The sequence below is a fragment of the Pristiophorus japonicus genome, chromosome 5, assembly GCF_044704955.1.
Source record: "Pristiophorus japonicus isolate sPriJap1 chromosome 5, sPriJap1.hap1, whole genome shotgun sequence".
In the NCBI taxonomy this organism is placed as follows: Eukaryota; Metazoa; Chordata; class Chondrichthyes; family Pristiophoridae; genus Pristiophorus; species Pristiophorus japonicus.
Genome location: NC_091981.1, coordinates 295,110,874 through 295,134,313, shown reverse-complemented (window position 1 = coordinate 295,134,313; position 23,440 = coordinate 295,110,874). Strand labels below are relative to the sequence as shown.

Genomic DNA, 23,440 nt, shown 5'->3' with positions numbered 1-23,440 from the left:
GTCCCAATAACAGCCAACGAAGTAACTTTGACGTGTAGCCACTGTTGTATTGTAGGAAACTCCAGAGGTGCAGAGGCCAGTTGCTGAGTGCCTTCCGACAGCCTGGCTGAGATCACCAACCTCAGAGGATTGAAACCTGACATCCGGTCACTTAGAATCATGGGGCCCGAACTCAGTCGAAGCCAAGGCCCGCTTGCCCAAGCCGCCCAAAGCCGCCGAGAGACCAGGAGGTACTTTGCCAGGAGGATTCCTCTAAAAGAGGTTGCAGTACTGTCCGGAGACAAAATAACAGCTTAGGCTGTAAATCTGGGCGGCAGCGGGCGGGAGCGCTCAACCTCAGCGGAAAATGCGCTTGCTGCCCAAGTGCCGCCAAGGATGGAGTTGGGCCCAGGGAGGGTAGAAGAACGGAAAATAAAAATCATTGCAAAAAAAAAATCCCCAGAATACCTTCAGGGGGCCCCATCCAGGTAAGATGCTGTTTAAAAAAAAATGTTTAAACATTAACCTTTTTTTGCAAGTCTTCGTACTCACTGTCGGGGTTAGACCTGGTTCCATGCAGCGATCCTTCCCCCTGCTGACGCCAACTCCTGTCTGCACCAATCTGGCAGCTGGGCGGGCGAGACAATACTTGCGCTACTTGGCCATCTACGGGCGGTTCCCGGCGGTACTCCCCTCCCGCCCACTGCAGCCCGAGTGGAAACTGGCACAGAGAGGAAATCTACGACACAACTAGATGGCAGTGGGCAATAAGGCCACCAATATCGGGGCCACCGAAGTTTACAGCATGGAAGGAGGCCATTTCGGCCCATCGTGTCTATGCCAGCCAACAAGAGGCTATCCAGCCTAATCCCACTTTCCAGCTCTAGGTCCGTAGCCCTGCAGGTTACGGCACTTCAAGTGTACATCCAAGTATTTTTTAAATGTGGTGAAGCTTTCTGCCTCTACCACCCTTTCAGGCACTGAGTTCCAGATCCTCACCATCCCCTGCATGAAGAAATTTCCCCTCTAAACCTTCTACCAATAATTTTAAATTTAATCCCCCAGGTTGTTGACCTCTCTGCTAAGGGAAATAGGCCCTTTTTATCGTCTATATATATCTAGGCCCCTCATAATTTTATACACCTCAGTGAAGTCTCTCCTCAACCTCCTCTGTTCCAAAGAAACCAAATCCAGCCTATTCAATCTGTCCTCACATGGTAAGATTCTCCACTCCCGGCAATATCCTCGCAAATCTCCTCTGTTCCCCCTCCAGTACAATCACGTCCTTCCTGTAATGCGGTGACCAGAACTGCACGCAGTACTCCAGCTGTGGCCTAACCAATATTTTATACAGTTCAAGCATAACCCCCCCACTGCTCTTGTATTCTATATGCTCCCTTAACCACCTTATCTACCTGGCCTACTTTCAGGGCATGCACTACACTTCTCAGTGTCATTTAATGTGTATTCCCTTTCCTTGTTAGCCCTCTCCAAATGCATTACCTCACACTTCTCCGGATTAAATTCCATTTGCCACTGTTACATAAGAACATAAGAAATAGGAACAGGAGTAGGCCATATGGCCTCTCGAACCTGCTCCGCCATTCAATAAGATCATGGCTGATCTGATCATGGACTCAGCTGCACTTCCCCGCCTGCTCCCCATAACCCCTTATCAGTTAAGAAAATATAATTTCTGTCTTAAATTTATTCAATGTCCCAGCTTCCACAGCTCTCTGAGGCAGCGAATTCCACAGAGTTAGTTCGCAGCTTTCTTCTTCATTATCAACCACATAGCCGATTTTAGTATCATCTGCAAACTTCTTAAGTATACCCCCTATATACAAGTCTAGATCATTGATGTATATCACAAAAAGCAAGGGACCCAGTACTGAGCCCTGTGGAACCCCACTGGAAACATTCTTCCAGTCACAAACACCCATCAGCCATTACCCTTTGCTTCCTGCCTCTGAGCCAATTTTGGATCCAACTTGCCACTTTGCCCTGGATCCCATGGGTTTTCATTTTCGGGATCAGTCTGCCATGTGGGACCTTATCAAAAGCTTGTAGTGCAATTGGTCATCCGGGAGCACGTATCACTTTGATTTTTAAAAAATGAAGCCACTTTTTAAATGTACGATTGACACACCAGGTTATTAATAGTGTCATAGAAACATAGAAACATAGAAAATAGGTGCAGGAGTAGGCCATTCGGCCCTTCTAGCCTGCACCGCCATTCAATGAGTTCATGGCTGAACATTCAACTTCAGTACCCCATTCCTGCTTTCTCGCCATACCCCTTGATCCCCCTAGCAGTAAGGACCTCATCTAACTCCTTTTTGAATATATTTAGTGAATTGGCCTCAACAACTTTCTGTGGTAGAGAATTCCACAGGTTCACCACTCTCTGGGTGAAGAAGTTCCTCCGCATCTCGGTCCTAAATGGCTTACCCCTTATCCTTAGACTGTGACCCCTGGTTCTGGACTTCCCCAACATTGGGAACATTCTTCCTGCATCTAACCTGTCTAACCCCGTCAGAATTTTATATGTTTCTATGAGGTCCCCTCTCATTCTTCTGAACTCCAGTGAATACAAGCCCAGTTGATCCAGTCTTTCTTGATAGGTCAGTCCCGCCATCCCGGGAATCAGTCTGGTGAACCTTCGCTGCACTCCCTCAATAGCAAGAATGTCCTTCCTCAGGTTAGGAGACCAAAACTGTACACAATACTCCAGGTGTGGCCTCACCAATGCCCTGTACAACTGTAGCAACACCTCCCTGCCCCTGTACTCAAATCCCCTTGCTATGAAGGCCAACATGCCATTTGCTTTCTTAACCGCCTGCTGTACCTGCATGCCAACCTTCAATGACTGATGTACCATGACACCCAGGTCTCTTTGCACCTCCCCTTTTCCTAATCTGTCACCATTCAGATAATAGTCTGTCTCTCTGTTTTTACCACCAAAGTGGATAACCTCACATTTATCCACATTATACTTCATCTGCCATGCATTTGCCCACTCACCTAACCTATCCAAGTCGCTCTGCAGCCTCACAGCATCCTCCTCGCAGCTCACACTGCCACCCAACTTAGTGTCATCCGCAAATTTGGAGATACTACATTTAATCCCCTCATCTAAATCATTAATGTACAGTGTAAACAGCTGGGGCCCCAGCACAGAACCTTGCGGTACCCCACTAGTCACTGCCTGCCATTCTGAAAAGTACCCATTTACTCCTACTCTTTGCTTCCTGTCTGACAACCAGTTCTCAATCCATGTCAGTACACTACCCCCAATCCCATGTGCTCTAACTTTGCACATCAATCTCTTGTGTGGGACCTTGTCGAACGCCTTCTGAAAGTCCAAATATACCACATCAACTGGTTCTCCCTTATCCACTCTACTGGAAACATCCTCAAAAAATTCCAGAAGATTTGTCAAGCATGATTTCCCTTTCACAAATCCATGCTGACTTGGACCTATCATGTCACCTCTTTCCAAATGCACTGCTATGACATCCTTAATAATTGATTCCATCATTTTACCCACTACCGATGTCAGGCTGACCGGTCTATAATTCCCTGTTTTCTCTCTCCCTCCTTTTTTAAAAAGTGGGGTTACATTGGCTACCCTCCACTCCATAGGAACTGATCCAGAGTCAATGGAATGTTGGAAAATGACTGTCAACGCATCCACTATTTCCAAGGCCACCTCCTTAAGTACTCTGGGATGCAGTCCATCAGGCCCTGGGGATTTATCGGCCTTCAATCCCATCAATTTCCCCAACACAATTTCCCGGCTAATAAGGATTTCCCTCAGTTCCTCCTCCTTACTAGACCTGAACTGAAAGGAACTAATAAGTGTTGGAGTATATCAATAATGGGGGAAAGTGCTCCTTGTTAAAACTCACTCATTGGACTGAAAAGGGAACAAAACAAATGTGAAAAGATATGGTTGGATAACTACAGTTCCAGTGGGTTTATTCCAGTTAATGTCATTTTCACAATCTACAAATATTCATGTGTCGCAGCATTCTTGTCACCAGAAAGCATTTGCTCCTTGGAAGATGAGCATCTCCAGAGAGTACGGTTGATACTGAAATAGGTTGAATGTGTTTTGTGTCTGTGCAGATCCGATTCAGCTGAAACTCACTTTGTGCCCCTTTTCTTTTAACCCCTTCCAGGAAGTTAGACGAGTTCGATAATCGGAGGGGCGAAGTGTAAGTATGAATATTTTAATCTATTTGGGTGGCCAGGTCTTTAGCCCCCTGAGAACTCGAGCTTATTTGCAACTATTGGTGTAAACGGTTTTTGAAAATCTTAAATTTAAAGAGTGTTTTATGGTTGTTGTGTTTTTATGTTTCGCCCAGTAATGTTAATGCTTGAAATAAAAAGGCTGCTTCTCTGGGGTGCTCCCACCGAGGAGTGGGCTTGCGGGGAAGATAGGTCCTCCAGGCTCTGGTTTTCCATCCATTAATTTGAACGGATGTGAAATCACTGGGAGCTCCCTGTCGGAGGGTCAGCCTGAGAGTGTAGGGGGAGGAAAAAACTCTGAAGGTATGGGCAGCAGGCTGTCCATTCAGAGTACATGCTCTCGCACACTCTCTGACTACTCTGACTCCATAGCAGCTGTTGTGCAACAACAACTTGCATTTATATAGCAGCTTTAACGTAGTGAAACATTCCAAGGCACTTCACAGGAACACAACCAAACAAAATTTTGACACCGAGCCACATGAGGAGATAGTAGGACGGGCGACCAAAAGCTTGGTCAAAGAGGTAGGTTTTAAGGAAACTCTTAAAGGAGGCAGAAGGTGGAGAGGTTTAGGGAGGGAATTCCAGAGCTTCAGGCTCAGGCAGCAGAAATCATGGCTACCAATAGTGGAGTTGTTATGTATGTATGTTAATGTATGTACTGTAACACTAGACCACTCAGTGTACCTTCACACTGTATACACCATACCTGTACCACCAGAGGGTGCTACCGGTGGAGACCTAAGGGTCACCTGTACACTGCAGGTAACCAAGTATAAAAGGGAGCTCACCTCTTGGTGTCCGCACTCTAGGAGCTGCAATAAACGGACTAAGGTCACTACATTTCAAGTACTATACCCTTACCTCGTGGAGTCGTTATTAGAGTGCTTGCATATACTACAGGGAGTGATGGGAATTGGGGGAACGCCCAGATCTCTGAGAGTTGTGGGGCTGGAGGTGGTTACTGAGATGGGGAGGGACGAGGCCATGGAGGGATTTGAAAACGAGAATGAGAATTTTAAAATCATGGCATTGCCGGACCGGGTGCCAATGTAGCACAGGGGTGAACGGGACTTGGTGCGAGTTTGGATACGGGCAGCAGAGTTTTGGATGAGCTCAAGTACACTTAACAGAATCTCCCACTCGTGCATCGCGCACACACTGGCTGCGCCAGCCCGGCTCTCCTGACTCCCACTTGTGAATTTGTGTAGGATTGACATGGAGGACTGGGAACACATCACCTGCATGAAAACTGTGTCACTAAGGAGCGAGGAGACGGTGTCGGGACTGAAGGGTTACATTGCCGTGGGGACATGTCTGACACAGGGCGAAGAGGTTACTTGCAGGGGTCGGGTGAGTGAGATGCTCAGCATTCGCATGGCTCGTAACGAATGATTGCACTGGTGTTAAAAAAGGCAGCTGTTGGATTGTACTGCCAACACTATCTAGATCTGTATGTGACACCAATGTCACAGTCATCTGTAGTTACAATTAAATAATTTTTTTTTATATTGTCATGTGAAAATACTCTGAATTATGTGGCTGCATGTTTGTGTACAGCAGTGGTTCTCTCTGTGGGAGTCTCCTGCAAATATTGACACATTCTGGGGATCTCCTGCCAGCTATTGATACTCTTGGGGATCCCCAGCAGGGGGCCTTTTCCTAACTTAAGACTGTCAGTTTGCATAATAGTGCTTGAGTATCATCTTTGGTGTTGCACATAAATACTGTGGCTACAAGAAACTGGGTATTTTGTGGCGAGTGACACACCTCCTGACTCCCCAAAGCATTTCCTTCACTTACAAGGTCCAAGTCAGGAGTGTGATGGAATACTCTCCACTTGCCTGAATGAGTGCAGCACCAACAACACACATCAAGCTCGACACCATCCAGGACAAAGCAGCCCGCTTGATTGGCAGCCCATCCACCACCTTCAACATTCACTCCCTCCATCACCACCGGCGCACCGTGGTTGCAGTGTACACCATCTACAAGATGCAACTTGCCAAAGCTTCTTCGACAGCACCTCCCAAACCTGCGACCTCGACTGTCTAGAAGGACAGGGGCAGCAGGCTCATCACCTGCAACGCACCATCCTGACTTGGAAATATATCACCCGTTCCTTCATCGTCACTGGGTCACAATCCTACCTAACAGCACTGAGAGCACCTTTACCACACGGACTGCAGTGGTTCAAGGCAGCGGCTCATCACCACCTTCTTGAGGGTAATTGGGGACGGGCAATAAATGCTGGCCTTGTCAGCGACTCCCACATCCTAGGAATGATTTTTTTTAAAAGCTGAAGAAGAACACTAAGTCAGAGGATATGATCGGTCTCTTACTTTCCACTGTTGGACCCGTGAAACCCACTTCTGATTTTTGTGTCTCTCCCTACCCTCTTTTCTGTGCACCTTGTTCTTTTTCCTTTTGAATGGGAGGTGGTGGATGGTGTAGCCGATGGCTGCGGGCCAGCTTTTCCAGCCGATGGCTGCGGGCCAGCTTTTCCAGCCGATGGCTGCGGGCCAGATTTTCCAGCCGATGGCTGCGGGCCAGATTTTCTGTTGGTAGATGCAGGAAAATGGAGCTTCTAGGAACTGCCAGTTTCCTTCACTCCCCCTCTCAGCGCACCTCCTCCTTCTTGCTTAGCCTGTTAACCTCTCATTCCATTGCTTCCTTTAGCGCTCCCCCTTCCCCACCCCCTCACTGCCGTCTTGCCTCTAACCCCTTCCTCATTGCACGACCTCCCAATGACTTGCGTCCATCAAAATCCCTCACTGCCCTGTTGTCCTTCCTCTGGATCACCCTTCCATTTCCTGTGCTCCCCATCACCTTTCACTTCTATCCCTCACTCTCCCCCTTCGCCTTTACCTCCTGCCCCCATCACCTCAACCCGACCTTCCATTACCTTAGGTCCTAGACCCCGCTTCCATCAATTGCTCCCTCATACCTTACCTCTTTCAACCTACAAGCTTAAATTCAAACCTTCATCCCCAGCCCCTTAATGCTCTTTAACCACCAGGCTGGTCAGAAAGCCCACCTGTGTTCCCTGATATCAAAGTCAAATACGTAGTATCAAGCTGGTAAACCGGCAACTTGTTTCTTGAAACACTTACAATACTATCTTCTGTTCCTGTCCTCCTTGTAAATGCTGCGAGGGATCAGGGATTTCTGGTTTTCGATCAGCTGGGTGTGTTACCGTTCATAGAAACCCGTGACTTTGCCGAGCAGTTTCCAACCCAAACTGCAGAGAAATCGGCACTAGTAGAGTTTCTGCTTGCCTTTCACCTGTTGTCTAAATCCCGATGGTTTGTTGTAGATTTGCAAGAGCCAAGGCTTGGGGTTCCATCAAATGTGTGTGAGTTTACTCAGCCAAGGTGTGGACCTTTCCAACCTAGCTACTCTCCCCCTAGGGTTGGCGCATTTTACTCGGCTTCAGAAATCTACCTTAATTTGAGGCAAAATGTCCATGGTTGGCACATCAGCACCTTCAGGAGAGGAAGAGAGAATGGGGAATTAAGTGTATAAAAATAAACCATAAATGCCTGGTGTAATGCCAAGTGCTGATGTTAGGTTGTGTGTTTGCTCTGATGATTTCCTCTTTAATCTGGAGGCGAATAAAAGAAAGACTTGCATTTCTATCGTACCTTTCATGACCTCCCGATGTGCTTCACAGCCAATGAAGGAGGGGGAAAGGTTGCAAGCTCCTCGAGACATCTGCAAATACAGTGCTGCCAAAATAAAAGTTCTTTAATATTTTTGTTCTTTCTCTGCAGATTCTGATCCTTGATGTGATCGAAGTTGTGCCTGAACCTGGCCAGCCTCTGACCAAGAACAAATTCAAAGTGCTATATGAGAAGGAGCAGAAGGGCCCAGTGACCGCCCTGTGTAACTGTAACGGTTACCTCGTCTCAGCCATCGGACAGAAGGTAACTGCAGGCCCACCCCCCCAGCGCCCTGCAGTGAAACGTCAGCACATTTCTTATTTAGTGTCTTGTAAAGGAGGACACAGACATGTTGTCCATTATCTGTGCTTTATTTATCTGCTTGTCCCAGAGGCTCATGGAGATTATCAGCACAAGAGGAGAGGAGACCAGAATAAATTTAAGTCTCTTGTGTGCTGATTTTACACAACTCAATTTTCCTAATTTCTTCCCACACTAATCCCATCTTCTTACTTTTTCTACATCACCCTTTTATATGTACAGGTTGAACCTCCCTTATCAGGAACCCTTGGGACCGGGCCTGTTCTGGATAAGGGATTTTTCTGGACAAGGGGTGGTCACAGTAAATTGGATGGTACAGGTACTGAGCAAGGGGATATTGGGGCTGGGAGTGTGGCAGAGAGATCTTGGGCGGGGGGGGGGAGGGAGGTGATCGCGGGTTCAGGCCAGCGATTGCGGGAGTTGGCAGCGAGAAAATACTTCAATTTGTTCATGTTGGAGTTCTGCGCATGCGCCATCCGATGGCTGGGAATGGTTCTGGATAAGGGAGTTCTGAATAAGGGAGGTTCAACCTGTACCTTTTAAATGCTGCAATCAATTTAGCATCAATCACACTTCTGGTGAAACATTCCACATCCCTGTAACTTGGGCGAAAAAGTCTCTTCTAATCTCGCCCTGTACTTACTCGGTGCTTATCTCGAGATTGTGGCCGTATGCCTTCGACTTGTATTCCAGTTGAAAGAACCCATCACTCCTGATCATCATCTTGATTAATTAAAGAATCTGAACCCAGAGTGAAGCTCTTCCCTGGCCCTGTGCCACCTGGTGCTCTCCCCCCACAAAGCTGTGAGCCCACGCTGCAAATAGATTCCAAAAAGATGGTGTTAAAGTTTGGAAGCATTAATCCCTTGGAATCGCTCAGGCCAATACCTCCATGCGAACTCTGTACTTGCCACTGTGGTCCTAACTGCCACCACCAATGTCGTCCATTTGAATCATTCTCCTCCACTTAGTCACACTTGTCCTGGTTTATATAATCATCCGACATTACTGGAAATTTGTTCTGCCTTGCTTCGGTTGCGAGTTAAGAGGTTGTTATTGCTGCAGTATTTGCATTCTCCGTACAGTATGCCTTCGGGCTTTCTTTCAGTTGTTAGCACTTGTGCCTCTGAATGAGATGGTCGCGGGTTCAAGTCTCCGGAGTGGACTTAATCAGTGCAGTACTGAAGGGGTGCTGCATTGTCTGATGTGCATTCTTTTGGAGGAGCGGGGGAGTTGTCCCAGTGTCCTGACCAATATTTATCCCTCAACTAACATCATGAAAATACAGATTATCTGGTTATTTATCTCGTTGCTGTTTGTGAGAGCTGGCTGTGTGCAAATTGGTTGCCGCGTTCCCTACGTTTCCAACAGTGACTACACTTCAGAAAGTACTTCACTGGCTGTAAAATGCTTTGGGCTGTCCTGAGGATGTGAAAGGCGCTGTTTAAATCCAAGTCCTTCCTAGTTTTGTTTTGTTTAAAATTCCAGAATTGGAAAAACTTGAGAGAGAATTGAGAGTATTTTTCTCTGTGGATCTCCTGCCCACTAACACCACATGGAAATTCCTCTTGTGCAGATTTTCCTGTGGAGCCTGAAAGACAACGACCTGACGGGAATGGCGTTCATCGACACTCAGCTCTACATCCACCAGATGATCAGCGTCAAGAATTTCATCATGGCAGCAGACATCATGAAAAGCGTCTCCATCCTCCGCTACCAAGAGGAGAGTAAGACGCTGTCCCTTGTTAGCAGGGTACGTGTGCGGCACAGTGCAGACCACTTGTTCTGGTCACCGATAACAGGAGCAGCTCGAAAGCATTCATTCCCTGTGGGATAATCAGACAACATGGACATTTGTCTCTCTTACTGAGGTGTGAAGCCAAGTACAATCAGAACAGAAGCAGGAGTAGGCCATACGCCCCCTGGAGCCATTCACTATCATGGCTAACATTTGACCTCAACACTTTATCGCCCGATCTCAGTATCCTTTGATTCCCTTAGAGTCCAAAAATCTATCGATTTCAGCCTTAAATATAGTCAACGACTGAGCCTCCACAGCTCTCTCGGGTAGAGAATTCCAAAGATTCACAACCGTGAAGGTATTTCTCCTTATCTCAGCCCTAACAGAGGCTGTTCCTCTTAAATCTAAGAGGATATCCCTGCACGCTAACAGTAAGGCCCACAGTTTTTGATAGCTCAACATTAATGTAAAAAGGCTCACCCTGGCAGTCTGTTACCCTCCTTTCCTGAAGGTGCTGACTCACACTGGGTCATAAATCAATAGGCACTGTATGTAACAGAGCCTACAAGGGAGCAAGCCATCTTGGATCTGGTCCTGTATAATGAGACAGGAAAAATAAACGATCTCATAAAAGATCCTCTCGGAATGAGTGATCACAATATGGTTGAATTTGTAATACAGATTGAGGATGAGGAAGTTGTATCAGAAACGAGGGCACTATGCTTAAACAAAGGGGACTACAGTGGGATGAGAGCAGAGTTGGCTAAAGTAGACTGGAAACAAGGACTAAACGGTGGCACAATTGAGGAACAGTGGAGGACTTTTAAGGAGCTCTTTCATAGTGCGCAAAAAAAATATATTCCAGTGAAAAAGAAGGGCAGCAAGAGAAGTGATAACCAGCCGTGGATAACCAAGGAAATAAAGGAGAGTATCAAATTAAAAACCAATGCGTATAAGGTGGCCAAGGTTAGTGGGAAACTAGAAGATTGGTAAAATTTTAAACGACAGCAAAGAATGACTAAGAAAGCAATAAAGAAAGGAAAGATAGATTACGAAAGTAAACTGGCGCAAAACATAAAAACAGATAGTAAAAGCTTTTACCGATATATAAAACGGAAGAGAGTGACTAAAGTAAATGTTGGTCCCTTAGAAGATGAGAAGGGAGATTTAATAATGGGAAATGTGGAAATGGCTGAGACCTAAAACAATTATTTTGCTTCCGTCTTCACAGTGGAAGACACAAAAACAATGCCAAAATTTGCAGGCCACAGGAATATGGGAAGGGAGGACCTTGAGACGATCACTATCACTAGGGGGAGTAGTGCTGGACAGGCTAATGGGACTGAAGGTAGACAAGTCCCCTGGTCCTGATGAAATGCATCCCAGGGTATTAAAAGAGATGGCGGAAGTTATAGCAGATGCACTCGTTATAATCTACCAAAATTCACTGGACTCTGGGGAGGTACCAGCGGATTGGAGAGCAGCTAATGTAACGCCTCTGTTTAAAAAAGGGGGCAGGCAAAAGGCAGGTAACTATAGGCCGGTTAGTTTAACATCTGTAGTGGGGAAAATGCTTGAAACTATCATTAAGGAAGAAATAGCGGGACATCTGGATAGGAATAGTGCAATCAAGCAGACGCAGCATGGATTCATGAAAGGGAAATCATGTTTAACTAACTTACTGGAATTCTTTGAGGATATAACGAGCATGGTGGATAGAGGTGTACCGATGGATGTGGTGTATTTAGATTTCCAAAAGGCATTCGATAAGGTGCCACACAAAAGGTTACTGCAGAAGATAAAGGTACGCGGAGTCAGGAAATGTATTAGCATGGATAGAGAATTGGCTGGCGAACAGAAAGCAGAGAGTCGGGATAAATGGGTCCTTTTCCGGTTGGAAATCAGTGGTTAGTGGTGTGCCACAGGGATCAGTGCTGGGACCACAACTGTTTACAATATACATAGATGACCTAGAAGAGGGGACAGAGTGTAGTGCAACAAAATTTGCAGATGACACTAAGATTAGTGGGAAAGCGGGTTGTGTAGAGTACTCAGAGAGACTGCAAGGAGATTTGGATAGGTTAAGCGAATGGGCTAAGGTTTGGCAGATGGAATGCAATGTCGGAAAGTGTGAGGTCATCCACCTTGGGGAAAAAAAACAGTGAAAGGGAATATTATTTGAATGGGGAGAAATTACAACATGCTGTGGTGCAAAGGGACCTGGGGGTCCTTGTGCATGAATCCCAAAAGGTTAGTTTGCAGGTGCAGCAGGTAATCAGGAAGGCAAATGGAATATTGGCCTTCATTGCGAAAGGGATAGAGTACAAAAGCAGGGAGGTCTTGCTGCAACTGTATAAGGTATTGGTAAGGCCGCACCTGGAGTACTGCGTGCAGTTTTGGTCACCTTACTTAAGGAAGGATATACTAGCTTTGGAAGGGGTACAGAGACGATTCACTAGGCTGATTCGAGAAATGAGGGGGTTACCTTATGATGATAGATTGAGTAGACTGGGTCTTTACTCCTTGGAGTTCAGAAGGATGAGGGGTGATCTTATAGAAACATTTAAAATCATGAAAGGGATAGACGAGATAGAGGCAGAGAGGTTGTTTCCACTGGTCGGGGAGACTAGAACTAGGGGGCACAGCCTCAAAATACGGAGGAGCCAATTTAAAACCGAGTTGAGAAAAAAAAAATTCTCTCAGGGGGTTGTGAATCTGTGGAATTCTCTGCCCAAGGAAGCAGTTGAGGCTAGCTCATTGAATGTTTTCAAGTCAAAGATAGATAGATTTTTAACCAATAAGGGAATTAAGGGTTACGGGGAGCGGGCGGGTAAGTGGAGCTGAGTCCACGGCCAGATCAGCCATGATCTTATTGAATGGCGGGGCAGGCTCGAGGGGCTAGATGGCCTACTCCTGTTCCTAATTCTTATGTTCTTATGTCCTTCCTTTGCTACCTCACCAAAGGGGCCTTTATTCATGTATGAGTGCTGGCAGACTGGTCTGACATCTTGGGCATCTCACCCAAGCCGCTTTCCTGCCCAGCAGGGGTGGCTGGATTGCCTCGAGGAGCCGGCAACCTGATGGATTTCTGTCTCTTCCTACTGCACAGGGAGCCGAGGCCAAACATAGGACCCCAGCCGGAGCCTTAGCTGAGGTCAGCACCGACCGTCCTGGGCTCACTGGTGGTTTATTTATCAATGAAGTCATCAGGGAGCCTCAACGCAGGGCAAACCTGCAAGATGAGTTTCAGCTAAGTCCAACTTTAGCAGGGTCCTGTTAAAAGCAGGGGATAAAAACTGTGATCGTGATCGAAATGTCACGTTGGAAGCATTGTGTGCCCTTTGACCCTGGGGGGTTTTACAATTGATTTGTGTATTAAGCCTCGCTGGTTAATCAGCGAGACTGTGAGCCGGCAGAGCTCAGGACCAGCCCCCAGTATTTGCTGAGCTGGCTGCTCTCAGCTGGTCAAGGCAGCAGTTGGGGAGGGGGAAACTGGCTGAAGATTCCTGCTGCTGATCACTAATCGGTGATCTCGCCCCTCCCCACCGCTGGTAAATAAACACGTGTGGGACATCAGGTGAGTCACGGTTCAGGTTTGGGCTATGGACCCACACCGTCGGGCATTGGCCATCTGGGTAAACTAGTAGCGCACTAGTCATCGTGGAATTGTACCCCAGGAAATGATAAACATCTTTGGCCAAAGGAAGGGGAGGACATTGTAAGAAGATAGATTGGTGCAGTGCGTGGGTGTTTTTTTTTAGACTCACCTTTAACGTTTATGACTTGTCTCCAGGATCCGAAACTTCTGGAAGTGTACAGCATAGAATTCATGGTGGACAACTCTCAGCTAGGATTCCTCGGTGAGTTACTGTCCGGGACTGTTGTAGGTCATTGCTTTTCTCTTCTTACTGCCATTGCACCCTCTGCACCATCCTGTGTTAAAGTACTAATGAGAAAATTCATGGGCTCGTGCAGCTTGCAATTTAACCACATGGGACTCCCCATTAGACGTGACTTTCTCCCCGAGACAAACCTGAGAACAGAGGGAGGAGTGAGAACTGCCTGTTGATCCTGTTTTAGCACCAAGCTCGGCGTGATTCTGTCAAATTGGGTGTCTTGTCCACTTAACATAGAAAATAGATGCAGGAGTAGGCCATTCGGCCCTTCGAGCCTGCACCACCATTCAATAAGATCATGGCTGATCATGCAACTTCAGTACCCCACTCCTGCTTTCTCTCCATACCCCTTGATCCCTTTAGCCGCGAAGGCCACATCTAACTCCCTTTTGAATATATCTAACGAACTGGCCTCAACAACTTTCTGTGGTAGAGAATTCCACAGGTTCACCACTCTCTGAGTGAAGAAGTTTCTCCTCATCTTGGTCCTAAATGGTTTTGATCCTTGAACCCTATCCACATTTGCTGCACAGGGTGGCTGCCTGCTTTACAGTGCGACCTTACTCCTTGCCTTCCGATTTAGCTCACATTGTCCTTGCTTTCAGTATAAAGGAACATAGGAACAGGAGAAGGCCCTTCAACCCCTCGAGTCTGTTTCGCCATTCAATCATTTCAAGGCTGATCAGTAACACAAATACATTTATCTGCCGTGGCTCCATACCTCTCAATCCCCTTTAACCAATAAAAATCTATCGATCTCCGTTTGAAAGCTTCAACATCCACAGCCTTTTGGGGGAGAGAATTTCAGATTTCCACTCCCCTTTGTGTGAAAAAGTACTTTGTGATTTCACTCCAAAATAGCCCGACTCTCATTTTAAGATTATGCCCCTTTGTTCTAGATTCCCCAGACTTCTCATCCATCAATTGGAGACATGGGTGGTTACTGGCAGTGAAATATTTTACAGGAAGCAAGCTTAACCGATGATGCAAGGATGGGACACTATAGTTATGAGGAGAGATTTCCGATACTGGGACCATTTCCCCTGGAGCAGGGAAGGCAGTCGGAGATTTAACAGAGGTTTTTTAACATGATGAAGGGTTTTGACAGAGTGAACAGGGAATGGCAAATCATTTTAAAATCATCGCCTAAGGGAGTGAGGAGAAAGATGAGGAGAACTTTCTTTACACAGAGGTTTGTTGGAGCGAGGAATGCTCAGGGGATGGTTGGATTCGAGAACATTGCATCGTTTAAGGGAACAGTGGATAGATATTTGAAGCAGAGGGCTACAAGGAGAGTGAAGGGCAGTGGGTTTAGTTTTGCAAAGAGCTGACACAGGCACTGGACCGAATGGCCTGCTCCGTGCTTCAAACTGGTTAGCTGTAGCAGCATCTCTGAATGTGATCCAACTGCTTTTATAATGCAGATAGTAATGCACAGGAGCAAAGCACTCTAATTAACATTATCAGTTATTGCTTTGAATCACAGGTCAAGTATTACATTCCTTCTAGTCAAAATATATATTTAAAGTCCATCATATATCATAGGCGATCCCTCATATCGAGGATGACTTGCTTCGACGCCAAAAAGGGATGAGTTCACAGGTGTTTCAATGAAGGACCTAATACTCCAGGTCCCGAATTACATCTTGAAGGGTGGAAGATGTCTGTGAGTGGATTTTTCTAACATGTGGCGGCCGTCGCATACAAGCCGCCACACGGGTTTGACAGAGCTAGGTCTTGGTCCAGTGGCAAGGATTAACCAAGACGACTGGAGACCAGCTCTGCTGCACGGACTTAGTGAGCACACATATCGCAGTGTGGGCTGGTCTGTGCTGCCCCTGGGCCCACGACTCCGAACTCACACCTCTCCTGGGCCCCGATCATGTCACTCCACGATCACTCACTACTCCTGATGTACCTGCCCACGCTCCAATCACATTTCAATGATTGCTATCAAATTGTGTGTCTTGTCCACTTAACCTTTTGATCCTGGAACCATATCCACATTTGGCTGCTTTACAGTGCGACTTCCTTACTCCTTGAGCTCTGATTTAGCTCACCATGTCCCCACTTTCAGTACAAAGGAATATCGGCTGGTGGTGACTTTGACACAGCAGCTCTTTCAGCATCTGTAAAACAGGGTAACGTTGGAGGTGTGACCTCAGAATGTCAAATATCCCAATTTGAAGAAGCGTCTCCACTCAAAACGTCCATCTCTTTATTTTGGAGCCAGCTGTGCATTTCCTGTTTATTTTTTTTATTCCTCCCTCTGTTTTCCAGTGTGTTTTTTTTCATGTTTTTTTTGCCATCATCCCTTCTCGCTGTCCTTCCTCCTGGTATCCATCCCATCATTTGTGGAAACGTTCAATTGGAGATTTGGAACCTTGCAGCACGAGGTTTTGCCGGCAGGTTTTCGCCGTTACCAGCTCCGCGGATTTTACGAGGTCGCGGAACTTCAGCAATTCTCTCTGGTCTTCTTTAAGTGTTCTGTGCAGCTGACTCTTTATTTTTCTTTCAGTGTCTGATCGTGAGAAGAATCTCCTGGTGTACATGTATCAGCCAGAAGGTAAGAGCTGTTGTCATTCCGCTCCGAGTGGCGGTGTACATTCGGCACTGTCTATCTCTCTCTCTCCTCAGCCAGTGCTGAAAAAGTACCATTGGTCAGTTTCGGAAAACGATCTTTCCTAAAGAATGTAAGACCGGGCCCACTGCCAAGCGAATTGTTCCTTCTGTGGGTTATGTATCATCTACTCTATCTTGGACTCAGCCTCTCTCCTTGATCTCCTTGGGAAGGTTTTGCAATATCTCCCTGTTTAATCAGGTGAAAGTCCAGAATATTTATCCATCTCTGCAATTAAACAAATATTGGAAAAAAAAAACAACCCCAGCAGCTCAGGATCATATATTCTGTGGAGCATTTCCTACATCACAACAGTGACCACACATCAAAAAATATTTCATTGGCTGTAAAGTGCTTTGGGATGTCCTGAGGTTGTGAAAGGCGTTATAGAAATGCAAGTCTTTTTGTGTGCTCACCTGATGTCTTGTAACTTGCAGTCACATTCCCAGCCACACAGCTCTTTTATAAAGTTTGCAAGACGCTTCGGCGGTTGATGTTGTCCTTCTCACCAGCCTGTGCTGTCGGTGTTTGTGACCATGCTCCTGTACGTATACAATTCTGGCCCAGAACTTGTTGCAGTTTGTAGCCTTGAAGCAAACGCTGAGAAAGATGGTTTCAGTCACATCGCATCAGTCTGGGGTGCACTCGGACTTGGGTCTCTGAGGTTAAGGGACAGAGTTCCAACTGATTGCACCACTCTGTTCACTGCTAAACAATAAAAATTATTGGACCTTCATCAGCGGAGACACGATTCTCAGCCAGTAGATGTTGCACGTGGACTAAGAAAGTCAAAAGAGTGAGCACTCCTCTCCTTCTCGTTGATTCCTTGCTGGGAGGTATCATTCCACAAGCACTAGGTGGGGGACCCTTGTCAAATTGGCCATTATTCACTTGTGAGCCTTGACTGAGAGTTTGAGTGTGCTATTTGACTGCATGAGCTATCACAGCACAGGCAGAGCTTATATTCTTCAAAAGTCCACATATGCTGGGGTGACTCGATGACAATGAGGAATGGGAGCCCTGCTCAGCCCCTCGCTACCCTAGAGGCTCTGCTGCCAGCGGTAGTGCCCTCCATCTGTCCCAGCTGACTGGAGCTAACTCGGCACACACTAAAGATCGAACCTGGGATATCCACTTAGCTCTTTACAAGATGAGCATTTGTATAGCGCCTTTCACAACCTCAGCACATCCCAAAGCACTTCACAGCAAATGAAGTACTTTTTGAAATGTGGTCACTGTTGTAATGTAGGAAATGCGACAGCAAGCTCCCACAAATAGCAATGTGATTACGATAATTAGTGATGTTGGTTGCGAGAGAAATGTTGGCCAGGACACTGGGGAAAAATCCCTGCTCTTCTTCGAAATAGTGGCCATGGGATTTTCTATGTCTACCTGAGGGGGCAGACAGGACCTTGATTTAATGTCTCATCCGAAAGTCAGCGCCTCCAATAGGGCAGCACTCCCTCAGTACTGCACTTCGGTGTCAGCCGAGATTTTATGCTCCAGTCTTTGGAGTGGGACTTGAACCCACGACCTCTGACTCCAACCCACGACCTCTGACTCCCTGATCACTGTGTATATCAGAATACATTTCTCTCCTCACTGAGCATTTTCTGTTTCTATATCAGAACACCGTTTTTCCCAGATAGTCACTGTCCTGATGTTTGAGAAATCTCTGGTTGTTCTCTTTCAGCGAGAGAGAGCTATGGAGGGACACGGCTGCTGCGAAGGGCAGACTTCAACGTTGCCGCTCATGTGAACGCCTTCTGGCGAACCCCGTGCCGTGGCATTATGGACGGTTCAAATAAGAAGAACCTGGCTTGGGAGAACAAGCATATTTCTTGGTTCGGTAAATGTTGATTATCCAGTGCTTCAGTACTGGACGCGTTTCACTATTTGGTTACTTCCCATGATGCTGTGTGGTGGGATTGAATTCTTGTTTCACCGTTTATCGATTCTGCATGTTTCTCTCAGTAGGGTTGATTTATGTTCGGTTTGTTTCCTAGCAACACTGGATGGTGGGATGGGATGCTTATTACCGATGCAGGAGAAGACATACCGGCGTCTTTTGATGTTACAGAATGCACTGATCACAATGATTCCTCACCACGCGGGCCTCAACCCCAAGGCATTCAGGTAAGAAGAACACAGCCTTTAGCATCTCATACCTCCGTATTTCTTTATATACTTAAATCTTCAAATTGGCATTTCCTTTAAAACCAATACAACTCCTGTCTCCTGTGCCCATGAGCCATTTGGTCCCAAACCTTCTTTCCCAGGGTGGAACAGTCAGCTTCTCTGTCTGTCTTATGATTGCTTTTCTATCTGAGCCACTAAACCTGATCAGACCTGTTGAAAATAGATGAAAGTCAGCAAAGATTGTAGACTTCCAGACCCGGTACTTTTTTTTAAATAAAGAAGTGAACTTCAATCTTCCTCATGTGAGAGGTGTCAGTGTTGGAGAATGGACTACAATTGCAAATTATGCACCCATCAAACACTCCCAGGGCAGGTACAGCACGGGGTTAGATACAGAGTAAAGCTCCCTCTACACTGTCCCATCAAACACTCCCAGGGCAGGTACAGTACAGGTTAGATACAGAGTAAAGCTCCCTCTACACTGTCCCATCAAACACTCCCAGGGCAGGTACAGCACGGGGTTAGATAGAGAGTAAAGCTCCCTCTACACTGTCCCATCAAACACTCCCAGGGCAGGTACAGCACGGGGTTAGATACAGAGTAAAGCTCCCTCTACACTGTCCCATCAAACACTCTCAGGGCAGGTACAGCACGGGGTTAGATAGAGAGTAAAGCTCCCTCTACATTCTCCCATAAAGGAGTCCCAGATTGAGGATAAATTGTAAATTAACCACCCAGTGTGAATTTGCACCAGCCCTCCTTATGGCCTGTCTAAAGAAATTGCCAGGTTCGTGCCAATCTGCAGAATTTTAAGTAAGATTAACAAAGTAAATGAATCTACATGATATCGGTTCAGACACGAGATTATTTAAATTGGCTTTATTTATAAAGTACAAGCAAGTTATACATAGTAGTAGGATATCCATTGGGGTCTACCACCCAATCCGGGTGAGTTCTTAGCACAGAATACTGAAGAATTACAGGGCGGGACAGGGTCGGTCAGGTGACTTGCTCTGAACTGAGATCTGAGATTGTTGTGATATTTCTCATCTGTCCTGCTGCTCCACCACATACACATCATTCTCACTGGAATGGTTTTATACAGAAGATAACAATTTGCACGGTTAAAAACATCAAGCCTTAACAGAATAACAGCTGAAAGGTAGGCACATCGGCTCCAAACTAGCTATAATTCTTACACAGACACTTGATGTTTCTTCAATTGCATTAACCCAACACCACCTTAGATTATTTAGCGTTCCCCTGTGGAATCCCAACGTGCACAAATTGACTACAGTTCGAAAGTACCTTATTGGCTGTAAAGCACTTTGGGACATCCTGAGATTATGAAATGGGCTATATAAATGCAAATCTATCTTTCAATCTAAACCATGTGTTGGCCTCCATCACACACAATACATTCTCAATACAAACATTGTAAATCTGACTTCTGTATTGTTAAGCTATTTTTCCCATTATATTAAACACTATCCTGCAATGAGCAGCATATAATTTGATGACCCACACTAATTTTAGTAGTGTTTACCATCTATTAAGTTGCTTTCACTCACATTAGCGAGTCTCTACATTTTTTTAAAAAACAGTACATAAGGACCTAGAAGTGAATAATTTCCTACCTACTTCGTCACCTCCAGAATCCTCCAGGAGTCTACACTCCGCACTCCCCTTACTCATAATACATGACATGAGACCAACTGTGTATGCTTATGACACCCAGCTCTACGTCTCCAGTACCTCCATGGGCCTCATGCCCACCTTCTTTAAAATCTGATTCAAGATCCATCTGTCAAGCTTTGTTCACCCTTCCCAATGTCTCTCTCCATGGTATGTTGGCATTGTGAAACCTTTTGCCACATTTTCTTCATCTTAAAGGTACTATATAAATGTGGGGCTTTGTTGTTGTTCAGTTCAAGCCAGCTCCGAGACACTTAATGCAAACAAATTAGGAGTCATTGAAAGTTGGCACGCAGGTACAGCAGGCAAACGGCATGTTGGCCTTCATAGCTAGAGGATTTGCATATAAGAACATAACATAAGAAATAGGAACAGGAGTAGGCTATACGGCCCCTCGAGCCTGCTTCACCATTTAATACGATCATGGCCTATCCGATCATGGACTCAGCTCCACTTCCCCGCCCGCTCCCCATAACCCCTTATCCCCTTATCGTTTAACAAACTGTCTATTTATGTCTTAAATTTATTCAATGTCCCAGCTTCCATAGCTCTCTGAGGCAGCGAATTCCACAGATTTACAACCCTCTGAGGAAATTTCTCCTCATTTCAGTTTTAAATGGGCGGCCCCTTATTCTAAGATCATGCCCTCTCGTTCTAGTCTCCCTCATCAGTGGAAACATCCTCTCTGCATCCACCTTGTCAAGCCCCCTCATAAGCTTATACGTTTTGATAAGATCACCTCTCATTCTTCTCCAATGAGTAGAGGCCCAACCTACTCAACCTATCCTCATAAGTCAACCCCCTCATCTCCGGAATCAACCTAGTGAACCTTCTCTGAACTGCCTCCAAGCAAGTAAATATGGAAACCAAAACTGCACGCAGTATTCCAGGTGTGGCCTCACCAATACCTTATACAGCTGTAGCAAGACTTCTTTGCTTTTATTCTCCATCCCCTTTGCAATAAAGGCCAAGATTCCATTGGCCTTCCTGATCACTTGCTATACCTGCATACTAACCTCTTGGCCTCAACAATACGTTATATAGCTGTAGTAAGACTTCCATGCTTTTATATTCCTTCCCCTTTGCAATAAAAGTATAGGAGCAGGGAGGTCTTACTACAGTTGTGCAGGGGCTTGGTGAGGCCACACCTTGAATATTGTGTACAGTTTTGGTCTCCTAATCTGAGGAAGGATATTCTTGCTTTTGAGGGAGTGCAGCGAAGGTTCACCAGACTGATTCCCGGGATGGCAGAACTGACAAGAAGACAGACTGCATCGACTAGGCTTATATTCACTGGAATTTAAAAGAATGATAGGGGATCTCATAGAAACATATAAAATTCTGATGGGATTGGATAGGTTAGATGCAGGAAGAATGTTCCCGTTGTTGGAGAAGTCCAGAACCAGGGGTCACAGTCTAAGGATAAGTGGTAAGCCATTTAGGACCGAGATGAGGAGAAACTTTTTCACGCAGAATTGTGAACCTGTGGAATTCTCTACCACAGAAAGTTGTTGAGGCCAGTTCATTAGATATATTCAAAAGGGATTTATGATTTAGACAAGGGGATAAAATGTAGTACCTCCAGATTTGCAGATGACACTAAATTGGATGGCAGTGTGAGCTGCGAGGACGATGCAGAGTGACTTGCATAGGTTAGGTGAGTGGGCAAATGCATGGCAGATGAAGTATAATGTGGATAAATGTGAGGTTATCCACTTTGGTGGTAAAAACAGAGAGACAGACTATTATCTGAATGGTGACAGATTAGGAAAAGGGGAGGTGCAACGAGACCTGGGTGCCATGGTACATCAGTCATTGAAGGTTGGCATGCAGGTACAGCAGGCGGTTAAGAAAGAAAATGGCATGTTCATAGCGAGGGGATTTGAGTACAGGGGCAGGGAGGTGTTACTACAGTTGTACAGGGCCTTGGTGAGGCCACACCTGGAGTATTGTGTACAGTTTTGGTCTCCTAACTTGAGGAAGGGCATTCTTGCTATTGAGGGAGTGCAGCGAAGGTTCACCAGATTCCCTGGATAGCGGGACTGACATATCAAGAAAGATTGGATCAACTGGGCTTGTATTCACTGGAGTTCAGAAGAATGAGAGGGGATCTCATAGAAACATTTAAAATTCTGATGGGTTTGGACAGGTTAGATGCAGGAAGAATGTTCCCAATGTTGGGGAAGTCCAGAACCAGGGCTCACAGTCTAAGGATAAGGGGTAAGCCATTTAGGACCGAGATGAGGAGAAACTTCTTCACCCAGAGAGTGGTGAACCTGTGGAATTCTCTACCACAGAAAATTGTTGAGGCCAATTCACTAAATATATTCAAAAAGGAGTTAGATGTAGTCCTTACTACTAGGGGGATCAAGAGGTATGGCGAGAAAGCAGGAATGGGATAATGAGCCATGAACTCATTGAATGGCGGAATGGCCTACTCCTGCATCTATTTAGTGCCTTTCACATCAAGATGTCACAAAGCGCTTCACAGCTGATGAAGTACTTTTGAAGTATAGTCACTATTATAATGCAGACAAACACAGCTGCCATTTGTGCAAAGCAAGTTCCCACAAACAGCATTGAGATAAATGACCATATAATCTGTTTTATTAATGCTGAGGGATGATTGTTGACCAGAACTCACCTGATTGGCTTTGAAATAGTACCACGGGATATTTAATGCCTACAGGGCAGACAGTACTGCACTGAAGTGCCAGCCTAGATTATGTGTTCCAGTTTCTGGATTGAGACTTAAACCCATGACCTTCTGACTTGGGGTGAGGGTGAAAAGAAAGCAAGACTTACATAGAAACAAAGAAAATAAGTGCAGGAGTAGGCCATTCGGCCCTTCGAGCCTGCACCACCATTCAATGAGTTCATGGCTGATCATTCACCTCAGTACCCCTTTCCTGCTTTCTCTCCATACCCCTTGATCCCTTTAGCTGTAAGGGCCATATCTAACTCCCTCTTGAATATATCCAATGAACTGGCATCAACAATTCTCTGCGGTAGGGAATTCCACAGGTTAACAACTCAGTGAAGAAGTTTCTCCTCATCTCAGTCTTAAATGGCTTACCCCTTATCCTTAGACTATGTTCGCTGGTCCTGGACTTCAACATTGGGAACATTCTTC

The 23,440-nt window shown here is 45.9% G+C and overlaps 2 protein-coding genes across 5 annotated transcripts in view; one reads left to right on the top strand and one right to left on the bottom strand.

Annotated features, from left to right (window-relative positions):
* The window catches only part of cpsf1 (cleavage and polyadenylation specific factor 1), a 108,142-nt gene that overhangs the window by 78,793 nt on the left and 5,909 nt on the right, over positions 1–23,440 (top strand). For all 3 annotated transcript variants that reach the window (XM_070881882.1, XM_070881881.1, XM_070881880.1), the window contains exons 30-37: positions 4,164–4,199; positions 5,445–5,586; positions 8,007–8,159; positions 9,793–9,969; positions 13,751–13,817; positions 16,372–16,419; positions 18,167–18,322; positions 18,480–18,609. In XM_070881882.1, coding sequence (XP_070737983.1) covers positions 4,164–4,199; positions 5,445–5,586; positions 8,007–8,159; positions 9,793–9,969; positions 13,751–13,817; positions 16,372–16,419; positions 18,167–18,322; positions 18,480–18,609 — 909 coding nt within the window. The remainder of the gene's footprint in view (positions 1–4,163; positions 4,200–5,444; positions 5,587–8,006; positions 8,160–9,792; positions 9,970–13,750; positions 13,818–16,371; positions 16,420–18,166; positions 18,323–18,479; positions 18,610–23,440) is intronic.
* The window catches only part of adck5 (aarF domain containing kinase 5), a 69,563-nt gene continuing 65,592 nt past the window's right edge, over positions 19,470–23,440 (bottom strand). For both annotated transcript variants that reach the window (XR_011593408.1, XM_070881886.1), the window contains one exon: positions 19,470–20,560. Coding sequence is in view for 1 of the 2 variants with exons in the window: in XM_070881886.1 (XP_070737987.1) it covers positions 20,542–20,560 (19 nt within the window). In the remaining variant the exon portion in view is untranslated. The remainder of the gene's footprint in view (positions 20,561–23,440) is intronic.